This window comes from Durio zibethinus, chromosome 26 (genome assembly GCF_047325235.1).
Source record: "Durio zibethinus cultivar Kanyao isolate XHJ-2024 chromosome 26, ASM4732523v1, whole genome shotgun sequence".
In the NCBI taxonomy this organism is placed as follows: Eukaryota; Viridiplantae; Streptophyta; class Magnoliopsida; order Malvales; family Malvaceae; genus Durio; species Durio zibethinus.
Genome location: NC_143187.1, coordinates 4,579,703 through 4,592,854, shown reverse-complemented (window position 1 = coordinate 4,592,854; position 13,152 = coordinate 4,579,703). Strand labels below are relative to the sequence as shown.

The 13,152-nt window shown below is 29.0% G+C and overlaps 1 protein-coding gene and 1 long non-coding RNA gene across 2 annotated transcripts; both read left to right on the top strand.

The window, feature by feature from the left end:
- The first annotated feature begins 3,403 nt into the window (after positions 1-3,403).
- LOC111318598 (inositol oxygenase 1-like) lies at positions 3,404-6,976 on the top strand. Its single transcript, XM_022921469.2, has 12 exons — positions 3,404-3,715; positions 3,819-3,850; positions 4,182-4,287; positions 5,111-5,192; positions 5,294-5,498; positions 5,610-5,669; positions 5,792-5,844; positions 5,976-6,098; positions 6,213-6,282; positions 6,389-6,467; positions 6,584-6,665; positions 6,753-6,976. Coding segments are annotated over exons 1-12 (921 nt in total). The 5' UTR covers positions 3,404-3,713; the 3' UTR covers positions 6,780-6,976.
- A 1,578-nt stretch (positions 6,977-8,554) lies between these two features.
- LOC149511242 (uncharacterized) lies at positions 8,555-9,187 on the top strand. The gene is made up of 2 exons (XR_016334393.1): positions 8,555-8,741; positions 8,844-9,187. It is a non-coding gene; the product is annotated as an uncharacterized LOC149511242 (long non-coding RNA).
- The last annotated feature ends 3,965 nt before the right edge of the window (positions 9,188-13,152 follow it).

Genomic DNA, 13,152 nt, shown 5'->3' with positions numbered 1-13,152 from the left:
CTTAAATTTAGCTAAAACAATAAAAATAAAATGAAATTTTACAACATATCTTAAACTCAAATCATAATATTCTTTCATTAGAAGAATATGCCGATGAAAGGGAGCAGAAGATAGAAGCAAAAGCAAGTCATTTGTGGCTTAAAATATCCCAAGAGTCACCGAGAGCTGGTGAGTGGGGCACATAAATATCTTGACCATGAACTTGAATGCACCTGATTGATGAATCAATTAGATTTTTCTTACTAAAAACAACTTGTTGCTAATCTCCCGCTCCTCCTTTCACCTCTTCAGAAGCTGCTGCTTGAAGCGCAGCATCACTACAGCCGCTCAACTTTTTTTATTGCGACTGCGCGTTGTCCCACTCTTCAAGTAACAGACAAAGTTTGAAAAAAGTTGTTGCCATTGGTAAATCTTTTCGTACCAACGAGGTTGTTCTCATAGTGACAGAAAAGGTAGATTTTTATTTTTGAAAGACCAAAAATATTGTATTATCCTAAGTTTGCTGCATTAAACAAACAAATTTCGGTGAGTAAATGTAGCTGTTTTTGGTCGTCGGTGATGTTATGTTGGAAAGTGTGCAATGAACCATTCATTTAGGGATGGGTAGGTTACGGAACGAATTATTTTTTAATTATATTTAATGTGTATTTTAATTTTAATTTTATTTTTTAAAATATTTAATGAATATAAATAATTTTATTTTCATAACTTTTTTTAAAAAATAAAAATAAAATATAAATTTTTAGTTTTTATTTTTAACTTATATATTTAAGTCTTTTTTTATAAATATATATTAATATAAAATTTTAATAAAAATATATTAATTTTACTAATCTAAAATAATAATTTAAATTATGTAATAAAAATTTATTTAGTAAATATATATTAATATATATATATATAATATGATATAAATGCTATATTATTCATTTATATCCTGTTATCCATTAAAAATTTTAAATTATACATATTTTTATTTTTATACTCATGATATAATATCAATTTACATTTTTAATAAGATAAAAAATTGAATTCCTTATTAAATAAGGATAAGATTGAAGTCCCTAAATATATTATCACCAAAGAAAAAAATCATAAATTTTGGAATTAACACTTTAATAATGGGTTAATGGATATATGAAAGAAATTGACATTGTACTTTTTTTATATATTAGTATGAGTTTTTCTTCTATCATGACGGTCAATGGTGCTATCATAAATTATACTCTCTCTCGTACTAAGTTACATTTGATGTTTTGCAGTTAAGTTTTATTAATTTTAATTATTAATATTTTAAATATTTTATTAAATAATTTTTTTACAAATTATATTTTGAAAATTTTTCATCTAAGATTTTTAAAAGTATTTTCATCATATTTTAATTAATAATATATTTAAAATGAAATAAAATCAAAGTAAAAAAAATTGACTTTTAATCAAATTAGGACATTATTTGTGAGACAAATGGAGTAAGAAAAACGTTAAAAGTGAAGATAAAAAGATTAATCCCATATCTGTTAAATTAGGGATATTTTAAACAAATAAATGTAATAAAAATCTCTTTATCTCTTATCAATTGATATCACTTGCTGAATCTGATGTTCCTACGCATGATGGATATTATGAGAAGAAAAAAACTTGTCAAATTATTGATTCATGATCAGATTGCAAAGTGGACCATCTTCATTGCAAATTGCAGTGTGATAGTGAGTGCCAGTGACTCTACCACTAAAAGAAGATATAGGATATGCAATTTTGTTTTTCTTTGAGTAATGTTATTTGATTCTTTTTTTTTTTTCTCGGTTTTGAAAGATATTTGTGTGCGTAGGAGAGGAAAGACTAGTTTCTATTTTAAATTGTTTCTACTATTTGTATCTTTTGATATGTATGGTAAATAATTTAAACGTGAGATTTATCCATTCACGGTAGGTCAATTTATTCATAAATATAATAAATATAATATTTGAAATTGAATCTAAAATATATAAAGTTTTTTTTAAATAATATAAATTTTAATTTAATTAATTCATATATTATTTTTAAAAAATAATATTTAAAAAATCTAAAATTTAAATATTAACACATAAATATCTTTTTTTTTTATTCTGATACTATCCTCTTGTGAAAAAAAAAATATTTGAAACTTTATTATTAGAAATGAAAAAAAAAAAAGGTATGACCAACAATAATTCTTCTTTTTTTCTGCTAATATGGTTAGTTCTTATTAACTTTTTCTATTATAACAAAAGTCAATTTGAATTGATTAAATTGACTGAAGTCGAGTAAATTTGATTGATTTGATTCAGTTTATATAATTTTAATTATAATTGATTTTTAGATAGATTAAATTAATTAATTCGATCTATTTTTTATTCTTAAATTGATAATTGAATCAATCGAATTAATTAATTTTTTAATAAGTAAAGATAAAAAAATTAAGGTAAATATTTTTATTTTTTATTTATCAAATATTATTAAAATTATTAAATTTTTTAGTGATCTAGTTTGAAAAAAATTTGAATTAGAGTTTTATTGAATTAAATTTATAATTAAATAATTACTCATAATAAAAAAAAAAAAATTAAACTATTTAATCAAATCGATCAAATTGAATCAATTTTGATCAGTTTGATTATAATCGATTGTTTAAATTTTTTTTATTTATTTAATTATTTATTGAATAAAAATTAATTAATTTAATTATTAATTTTTTTAATTAAATCAATCGAACTATCAATTACTTACTTTTACTTATTAATATATAAATTATCACAATCTATACAAGTTTATGTGTCACATGTTTAGTTATCATTTATTAGCAGTTAAATTATTATAAAATTAAAACTGAATTTTATTAAAATTGAAATTTAATTTTCAATATTTATAATTTTTTTAATATCTTAAACTGCAATCTTTATAAAAAAAATTACCGCAAAACAAACAGGACTTTCTTTGATATACTGTATTTTAAGTAATCAATCCAAACAAGCTCATAAACAAAGATTTAGGAAACTTGAACAAAAAAGATAGACTTAGGAACATGACCTTTTGAAAACTGAAAAAAAATCCCATGAGAAACTGCGTACGTATGAAGTACAAAGTCCATTAGCCAATGCAAAATCTAATGATAAACACGTGTGTAACATTGACACAGGTGTTAAACTCCCATACCCTCAGGCCTAGCTGTTAGGCAATGGATTTGCCACTTCCTTACGTCTGATGTCTTCTGCGATGAGAAACAGTAGCTTTGCCTGATAAGAACAAAGGGAGATGAGAGGGCAAAGCCAAGTCACAATCCTTGACTGGTTGCCACGTCAAGTGGACCCCACTATGGAGGGTCGGTGATGTGCAGAAAAAAAAATAATAAATGTGTGGTTTCCAACGCAAAGCTGACTCAGTCATGACAATGACGATTTTTATCACAAGAAAGATAATCATTTAGTCTCAATCTGTCTTTTGCCTGTTTGCCAGCTTGCAATGGGACTCTGCCTGGTTCCAACTTCTTTTCATTTTCTTGTAAAACAATTATTATACAAATATTGATCTATTTTTTAAAGACAAATGTTGTAAATTTTTTTTTGGGACTAAAATTGTTGTAAATTATGTTAAGTAATGAAAGTTTAGATTTTCAGGGAAGGACATAGGACCTGGGAATTCCCAGGGAAGGACTTCTTCCGGCTGACTATAAATACCAAGGATTTTGCTTGACCTAAATGTGCAATCACCCACTCAATTTCTGTATCACTAGATTTTTGTTGTTTTCTTTTGTTTTTGTTTTCATTGTTCTGTTGAGATATTCAGCTTCTTTTTTGATTCAGGATGACTATCCTCATTGATCAACCTGAGTTTGGTAATTATTTACTATTATTTTTCATTGCTTTTTTTTTTTTTTTTTTCTGTTTTATGCCAAAATTTTTCATTTTTCAATGTGGTTTTGCTATTTTATATGTTTTCACATCAAAAAAACTTCTGGGTGAATCTTTTTGTATTTTTTCAGAATTATATTACTTTTTAGAAAGTAATAAAATAAAATCTCATTAACTATGTGTTTACTGGTTTTTTTTTTTCATTTATATAATAGAGATTTCTGTATAATCAGAAATAAATAATTGAGCTTCTGAAATTGATGATGACCCTTGAATTGTATGGAATATTTCCGTAATTGTGGTTTTGTATGTCAGGAGTTGAAGCAGGGTTTAACAAGCAGGTCGATAATGTTGAGAAAGAACTGGTATTGGATGGGGGATTTATGGTGCCACAGACCAACTCTTTTGGCCACACTTTTAGGTAGTTCTTTTTGCTTAGCTACATTATCTTATTTTGGGACGAAAACGAGGAAAACAAAGGGCAATATATATACAACAAGTAATTCTGTTCGACGGCCCCCGACGGATATTAGTATCAAAACATGGACAACATATAACAAGAAAACAAATTGAATATGATCTCCTTTTTACCATGGACAGAGGACAATCTCCTTTTCATCATGTGCATATTTCCATGATCAGGAAACAATTTCTAGTTTTGCCCGTTGAAATTGAATATGATCAACAACTGTTTATGAACCTTTGATTTTCTATGGATTATAACAAATAGCAAAAGCTTATAATATATCCTTTACCCTCCATTGTTGTTATTATAAGACCAATGGATGCATCTGTACAGTAGTTGCAGTTAAATCCAATAATATTTGGTTAGAGCTGTAAAACATGGATGATGGATCTGCTTTTGTTGATAGTTGCGATAGGCACAAGACTACATAATAAAAACCTGTCTACTATGAATTTGTTTTTTTATGCTGAAAATTGCTGATATATCTTGAAGAGTTTTATCCTTTATGAGAGATATTACTTTTGTCCGAGGTTCAGTTACACAACAAGTCTAACAGGCCTGCATCATTTTGTTGATCTTAGGCCTTAGTTTAGACCTGAGCTAGATATATACATTTTGTCCATGTTAAAGTTCAAAACCTGCCTATCATCTGTGGCCCGAAACTGCACCTAAAACACCCCTGCTTTTCTTTTTCTCACCTGTTTGTGTACTTGTCTACGTGCTTGCCTACTTGTCTTTCTAGTTATAATTGATTGATCTACTTTACGTTTGCAAACAGAGATTATCATGTTGAAAGTGAGAGGCAAAAGGGTGTGGAGAACTTCTACAAGACCAATCATATTAACCAGACATATGACTTTGTATGTAACCAGTGCTTCTATTCTATGTGCAATTACTTTTTTTTTTTTTAAATATTTGTACATTTGTAAGTTAATGGACTCATAAATTCATTCAATTGCAGGTCAAGAGAATGAGGGAAGAGTATGGCAAGCTGAACAAGGTGGAGATGAGCATATGGGAATGCTGTGAACTTCTTAATGATGTAGTTGATGAGAGTGACCCTGACTTGGACGAGCCTCAGATTGAACACTTGCTGCAAACAGCTGAGGCCATTAGAAGGGACTATCCTGATGAGGACTGGCTGCATCTGACTGGCCTTATCCATGGTATATTTGGGACTTTTATTTCTTGAGAGTCTATACTTAAGACCCATGTTTCATAATTTGCAAATTTGTTTATTGTTAACTATTGCTCTGTTTTTTTTTTATGGGGTTTAGACCTTGGAAAGGTGCTTCTTCTTCCTAGCTTTGGAGAGCTTCCCCAGTGGGCTGTTGTAGGTGAGTCTCATTTACGACATCTGCAATAGTTTAATACTACACTGATAAAAATAATGATAATGTCATCCCCTCAATTAACCAATCTTATTTTTAAGTTCTAATCATGACCCTCAGTGTTATAGGTGACACATATCCTGTTGGCTGTGCTTTTGACAAATCAATTGTTCACCACAAGGTAATTACTTACAGATGTTAAACTTCTATATCAAAAAAAAAAAAAAAGTTTACGAACAATTCATTGCTTTGAAACTTCTAACAAAATCTTTGCATTTTATAATTTCGGATTCTATTATGTTGTTGGCACAGTATTTTGAGGAAAATCCTGACTATCACAACCCTGTTTACAACACTAAATATGGAGTGTACTCAGAGGGATGTGGACTTAACAATGTAATGATGTCATGGGGGCATGATGACTACATGTATATGGTATCTCTCCCAATATATCTGTATCTAAGATATAAATTGGCAATGCCTTAATGATACCATTTTTAGCATCCAGAATATGCTATGATGCAAACTAATTTTGGAATCTCTATTCAGGTGGCCAAAGAGAATAATACAACTCTGCCATCAGCAGCTCTTTTCGTTATCAGATACCATTCGTTTTATGGTAAGAAAAAATAATAAAAAGGAGGCTCCAGTTTTTAAATTTCCAATTCTCTGAAGATTGATTGAGTTGCAATTTATATATTGAACTGAAGCACTTTATGTTGCAGCGTTGCATAGGTTAGGAGCGTACAAGCACCTAATGAATGAGGAGGATGTTGAGAATCTGAAGTGGCTAGAAATATTTAAGTATGGTTTGATTGCATTTATCCTGGAGTCCAGTCGAGATTGTAGACATATCAAGATTATGCTTTCCCTGAGTCCTATCCATTTCTGAACTCTTTTTTCCACTTACAATTGTGCAGCAAATATGATCTTTACAGCAAGAGCAAAGTCCGGATTGATGTCGAAAAGGTCAAGCCATATTATATCTCCCTCATTGAAAAGGTCAGCAGAACTTGAGCTTTGCTAGGTTCCTAATCCTTATTATGTCCTGCACAATTTGTTGTTAACATCAATGCAATTTTTCTGCAGTACTTCCCAGCAAAGTTAAGATGGTGAATCCTGGTTCTCTCGGACTGGCCAGTTTATCGCCTCAGCGTCAGGCTTGAAGATGATCGCTAGCTAGTTCTTATATGTATGAAAATTTCATCTGATGACTTTTTTGAGATGTTGTCACTGTTGTTTTTGCATTTCTCAGATGTTTTTGCATTTCTCAGCCTGTATAAAAAATAATGGTTGCAATTTCGGTTTCAGAATTTTCTATGGCCTTGTAATAAAAGCTAAAAAACAAAACCTGAAAGATCAGTTGGTCTCTTTTCGCCTCAGCATTAACCAATTTCCTGAATCCGATAGAAAAAAAAATCTTAATTAAAAGAAACAGAAAAGAATGTAAATCAAGAGCGATTTCTTGTTCACCAGGTTACCCAGTTGTATGGGATGGCAGGGCATTTCCCATCCTCCACATGGACGTGTAGAAAAACTTTGAATTAAGTCCCTGTTAGATATGGTCTTCCTATGGAAATCCTATGAGTTAGAAAAATAAAAATTCCTAGCCCAATGGCCACTCAGCCGGCCGTATGAGGAAGTTCAATTTGTTTTTTCTTCGTTTCTTGGCTGAGGTAAGTTAATGGTAGCGGGTCATGTACGGCAGAGGCCATAGACTCAAACTCTACTATTTTTTCAAATCAACGTCTATTATTTATCTATTATAAATTAATAAAGAAATTTTGAAACAATTTTAAAGGTCGAATTTGATAACGACAAGGGATGAATCTGAGTTAAGTATTTTATTTAACATTTGAAGCATTGTCTAATAAATTGAACAAATTCAATAATGTAAATTTAAGTATTGACTTTTTAATTCTGAAAAATTTAAGTGATTAATTTATAATATAAAAATTGTTTAGTATACTACTGAAATTTGTTTATTGAGATTAAACTATTTTTTATTTTTTATTTGTCTCTTTTATTTTTTTATTTATTAAAATTAATGATTAGAAAAAGTGTAAAATTAAAAAAATTTATAAAAGTCTAAGTTGATCCATTCTTTTTCAGTTTGTAAAAGTTATAAAAAGAATAAATAATTAAAAAGAAAGAATACAAGATTAAAATAACTAAATAATTATTTAATTTAAGATTTAATCCAAATGATTTATCTTTATCTCTTAAAAGATAGATTTTCACATCGCTTTGAATGGTACTTAGTGCTTTCAAATTCTATTTTTGCAATTTGTTTAGATTTTGATTTCTTTTGTTAAAAAAATGACTTATAACCGAGTAGCTAAACATTTTTATAGTTTTTAATTGAAATTTTTTAAAATGATTTATAAAAACAAGTTGAAAAAACACACCCAATCCTATTCATAATTTAAGTGGTGGGATTTAAATTGCTAAAGTCATTCAGCTGTAGGTTTCTTGAACATTTATCTGGCTCTCCCTCAGCAACAAACGACTTTGTTTTTTTTTTTTTTTTTTCCCCACTGGCCATCATCCATTACTATTTCTCTTTTCCTACCTCTCTCTTGAATAGTTAAAAAAAATAATACTTGACTCGAAAATCATAAAAATAAAATACAATGGGAATTTCTGACTTTTGGAAAACTACAGCTTCAAGAAAAACTAAAATGGGTGGAATTTAAGCTCAGTCAAGCTAATTTATTAGTCTTCATTGAATTTGTAATAAAAAAATTAGGAAAATTATTAATGCCTAAAAAAAAAATACAACTTTGAATATTAGGTCAAGTCACGACATTGACTGGAAAATTGGTAATAAATTAACAGAATAGAGGGAAAAAATGGTTTGAAGTTTCAGGCTTTCTCATCCATCTAACACTTTTTAAGAACAGTATAAATATGCTTGACATGTACCTCTTAATTTGTATCACCAGATCTGTTACATTACTGTTTGAACTTAATTGGCTATGGCAGGGGAGTACCCAAGGTCTGTTCTGATAACACTCGTCATTTTCTCTCTGGTTTTATCGCCCATGCCACCCTGTGCTGCAGCTCGAACGTCTCCAGGTAAACCACTAGATTTTATATTAATTCCTGACCTTCAATATTGTGAGCAATTTGTTTTGCGATTTTGATTTTAACGTTGATAATGATATACAATGTTTGCAGCTCCTTCACGACCTCTATGTCCAGCTTGTGTTTGTTGCGCGCCTCCACCACCAGGCCACGCCTGTTGTAGATGCGGTTGCGCTTCTGCTCAATCTCAACCCTCCCAAATGGGATCTCCTTGAGATACATAACTGAAATTCAGTTGCTTCGGATACCCAATTAGTAACTAAATAATTTACATAGGATGCCCACTTTTTCATCCCACTGGGACGTGATTTCAATGTATTTTTGCTTCTTGCTTAGTGGCTTTCTCAAATATAGAATGAATTGTTAATTCAATGCTACTAAGGTTGATTCCGGAATTGAAGATTTAAAATTCGAAACCAAAAAATTTGGAATCCAAAGTCTTGCTTAAATTTTATATATACATATATATATATATATATATTTTATCACAATCAAGCGGGCCTAAAATTTACTATTATTATCGCCTAAATTTTGTATGTAGCTTCCTTCTAGTTTTTTTTTTTTTTTTTTTTTAAAAATTTATTTTTTGATCAATTCAAAAGAAGAAAGCCAAAACAACTCAACAATGGCAAAACATATATCAAACAGAAACATCCTTTTGCAGTAAACCTACAAGATCAGCATGCAATTCTCAAACGTCTTTGTTAATTTCAAAATTAATATTTATATGAATTGATGAAGTATCACAATGACGGATCTTGATATATAATTTAAAAAGAATCAACTAATATTATATAATATAGTCTATCTCTTTTTTAAGATGTACTTTATCATACTTATTAATATTATATATATATATATATATATATATAGACAAACAATATACTAATAAAAACATGATAAGAGTATAAAATTATAAAATAAAAATATTACTATGACAACATTATACTTTTAATAATAACAAAATTTACAATTAATTGTTGAATTGCTAATTATACTGAATTTTTTTGATAATTTAAAAGTGAAATAAAAAAGTATGAATAAATCAATTATTAAATATTTTATCAAAACAAGAAAACTAAATATACTTCTAAAATAATGAAGATGAAATTTTAAAACTAGAAGTTTGGCGTTTTTCTGTCCTTTTGTAAAGTAGTTCAAATATGATGTTTTTGTTGAAAAAGGAATTATAACATGTGATAAAAGATCTAAAATAAAAATAAAAATAAAAAGTATATGAAAAAAAATAATTAACAAATATAAATGTGAAAATTTATAAATAATAATTGTTGGATATAATAAATAAATAAATATAAATGTGATTTAAATATCTCTTAAATTATAATACATAACATTAATTTATAAAAAACAAAAAATAATAAAATTAACAATATTTTTTTTGGTTAGAAGGCCAATTTAAATGTATTTAATATAAATATATATACATGTCAAAAGTGGTTTCAAATATTTGGGGGAGGGCCAAGGCCCCTTAAGTTTCCATTACGATCCCCAATTGAAGCGACGGTTGGACTTGGACCAGACTAGTTTTGCCCATTTAAACCAAAAAAAGCAGGCCTCATCCAACACAAAATCATATTCAACAGTTGCGCTTCAAAGTCAAATCAGTCAAATTTACTACTCCATTAAATTAGGATTCCAAATTTAACATTTTCCTTTTTTTTTTTTTTTTGCAAGTTTGTCTCTCTATCTTCCTTTTTTGAACAAGTTTATTATTAATAAATATTTAGTTAAAAATATTAATTATTTCGTTAGTTTTTGTTATGTGAAAAATAAATAATTCTTTTTTATGTCATCTATATTATTTCTTTTTTAAAAGTCTAAATTTATTTTTTTGTTGCCAAAGTAATGCTATTTGCTATATTTGACTATATACTTTTGTCTCTACGTTCTATTAGTGTTTTCTTATAATATGACAAAATTTCATTGAATAATCAAACAAAATATAAATTTCGCATTAAATCACTTGGCTTATCATGATTTAGAAATTCCACTCAAAAGTCAATATAAAATTTTACCATCTTTTTCTTCTTTTTTTTTTTATTATTTCATTAGTATATAAGAGTATTGGTATATATATTCCATTATAGTCTCTTCAAAATAGATAATAATATTGTAGATACCAGTTTTGTCCGGATATACTGTTTTCATTTTAGTTTAATATTAATAATTAATAATAATAATAATATATTTTTTTAAATAAAAAATAATTATTATTAATTATTAAAAAAAAGAAAAGAAAGAGAAAACAGGAAAAAGAAAAAAAAAGTAGGGTGGCTAGTGTACGGTGTTGCTGCCGCCCCCGACCAGCCACCCTGCAGCCACCACTAGCTGTCCACGCTCCTACAGCCTACAGCCACCACCTGTTCCACTTTTGAACTCATTAAAAACCTCCAACTTCTTTCCCTTGACTCTCTCGGACCTCCCTTTTCGAAAACTCTCAGACAAAGAACATACCCCTCTCGAAAAACCTTCAAACAGATCTTCGAGACCTCCAAACCTCTTCCTTCAACAACCTCAAACACCAAGCCAAACATCTTCCTTCAGCAACCCCAAACAGAACCCACACCAACCACAAAAAAAAACAAACAGAAAAATAAAAACATAAAAAAAGAGACAAACACAGTCTTCCCTGCAGGGAAAAACCCAACGCCAAAGCTACCTGCGAAAGCAAAAAAAAATTACGTCAGTCTTGTTTCAACAAAACAAAACAAAAAAAGAAAAAAAGAAAAAAAGAGAAACAGAAACTTTGAGCTCCGATCTATACTGATCGGGGCTGTTTTCGACATAAAAAAGGTCAGATCTAGGAAAAATGCATTGAAGACCACTTTTGGGAGATTTTGGCATTTTTCGATTGTCGGTGACCGCCGGAAGCTACCGCCAACGGTGACCCAGACGACGGCCGGCACGACGGTCCGACGACCGGACGGCGAGAGAGCTCTAGAGCTCTCCCCCCCATTTTTTTTCTAAAAAACAAAAAGAACAAACAAAATTTTTTTTTCAGTTATATATAAAAGACTAAGGAGTAAAACGATGTTGTTTTAGGCCAAAGAGGATCCGCATGTTGACCCGGATCCTACCCGAGATCTGTGTAACCCGACCTGTGGACCCGCTCTTCCAACAGCTGCTGGCCGGCCCAATTGAATCGGTTTGACCTGGATTGAATTGTAGACCGTTAACTTGAACCGTTGACTAAACCGCAGAACCAGTCAGATCGATCCAGACCAACGTTGATCGGACCGGTTCAAGTAAAAAAAATTTTTTTTTTGAATTTTTTATATTATTATTTTTGTTATTTTGAGTTTTTTTATTTATTCTTGCATGTTAAATTCTTAAATTTGTTAGAATAAATATTTAATTGTTTTAATAATAATAAAATTGAAAACAAGTAATAATTAAAAATGGTCAAAATAATAATAATAATTTTTATTATTTTCCCTGCCTAGATGTTGGAGGGAATAAAAAAATATTTTCTTAAAAAAATAATTTCGCCTAGATGTTGAAGAATTATTATTAATAAATTTTCATAAAAATAAATATATAAGAAAATTTTAATTAGTTTTCAAAAATTATTAAAATCGAACTTGCTTCGAAAATCCGCCTAGATGCTGAGGATTTTTAGAGATATTCGTATTTTCTTAAAAAAATAAAACCTTAAACACTAATTCTTAATTTTCAAAATCCTAGGTTTCTAAAACCCTTAAAATCCAAAACCCCCTAAAGTCCAAAATCATAAAATCCGAAACCCCTAAAAATCCAAAATCTCTTAAATCCAAACCCCTAAAATTCGAAACCCCTAAAATCTTTAAACTCTAAAATCAAAACCCTAAACCTTTCATATCATAAAATTCAAGCCTTAAAACCCTCTAAACCTTAAAACCAAACCTTCAAAACCTCTGCTCAAGCCCTTATTCAAAATATCCTGTAAATCCTAAGGACACATGTGAAAATTCTCTTTGAAGCAATTTGTTCCCGAACGTCGCCTAGATGATGGGGTATTTAAGAAATTTTACTCCGTTAAGTCTTTTCACACGATTTCTTAATTCGTATTAATAATAAAATTAATAAATAAAAAATATAATAGTAAATTGAGATCTTAAATATAAACAGTTGCACCTAAGCTCTGCCTAGATATTGAAGAGTCGGGGTGGTCTCATTATACTTAAGAATCCAACTTTTAAATTGCATTTCATTTTACATGAAATTCATTAGCATACATACATTAACGTGTTATCATCGATAATTGTCTACATTATTCTCTCTTTAATTTTTATTTACTATTTAATGATAAAATATTTTATAATAAAAAAATAATACTTTTTAAAAAAATTGTGACATTACAAGATAAAATAAAAATAACATTCCGAAAGAAATAATTATTGGT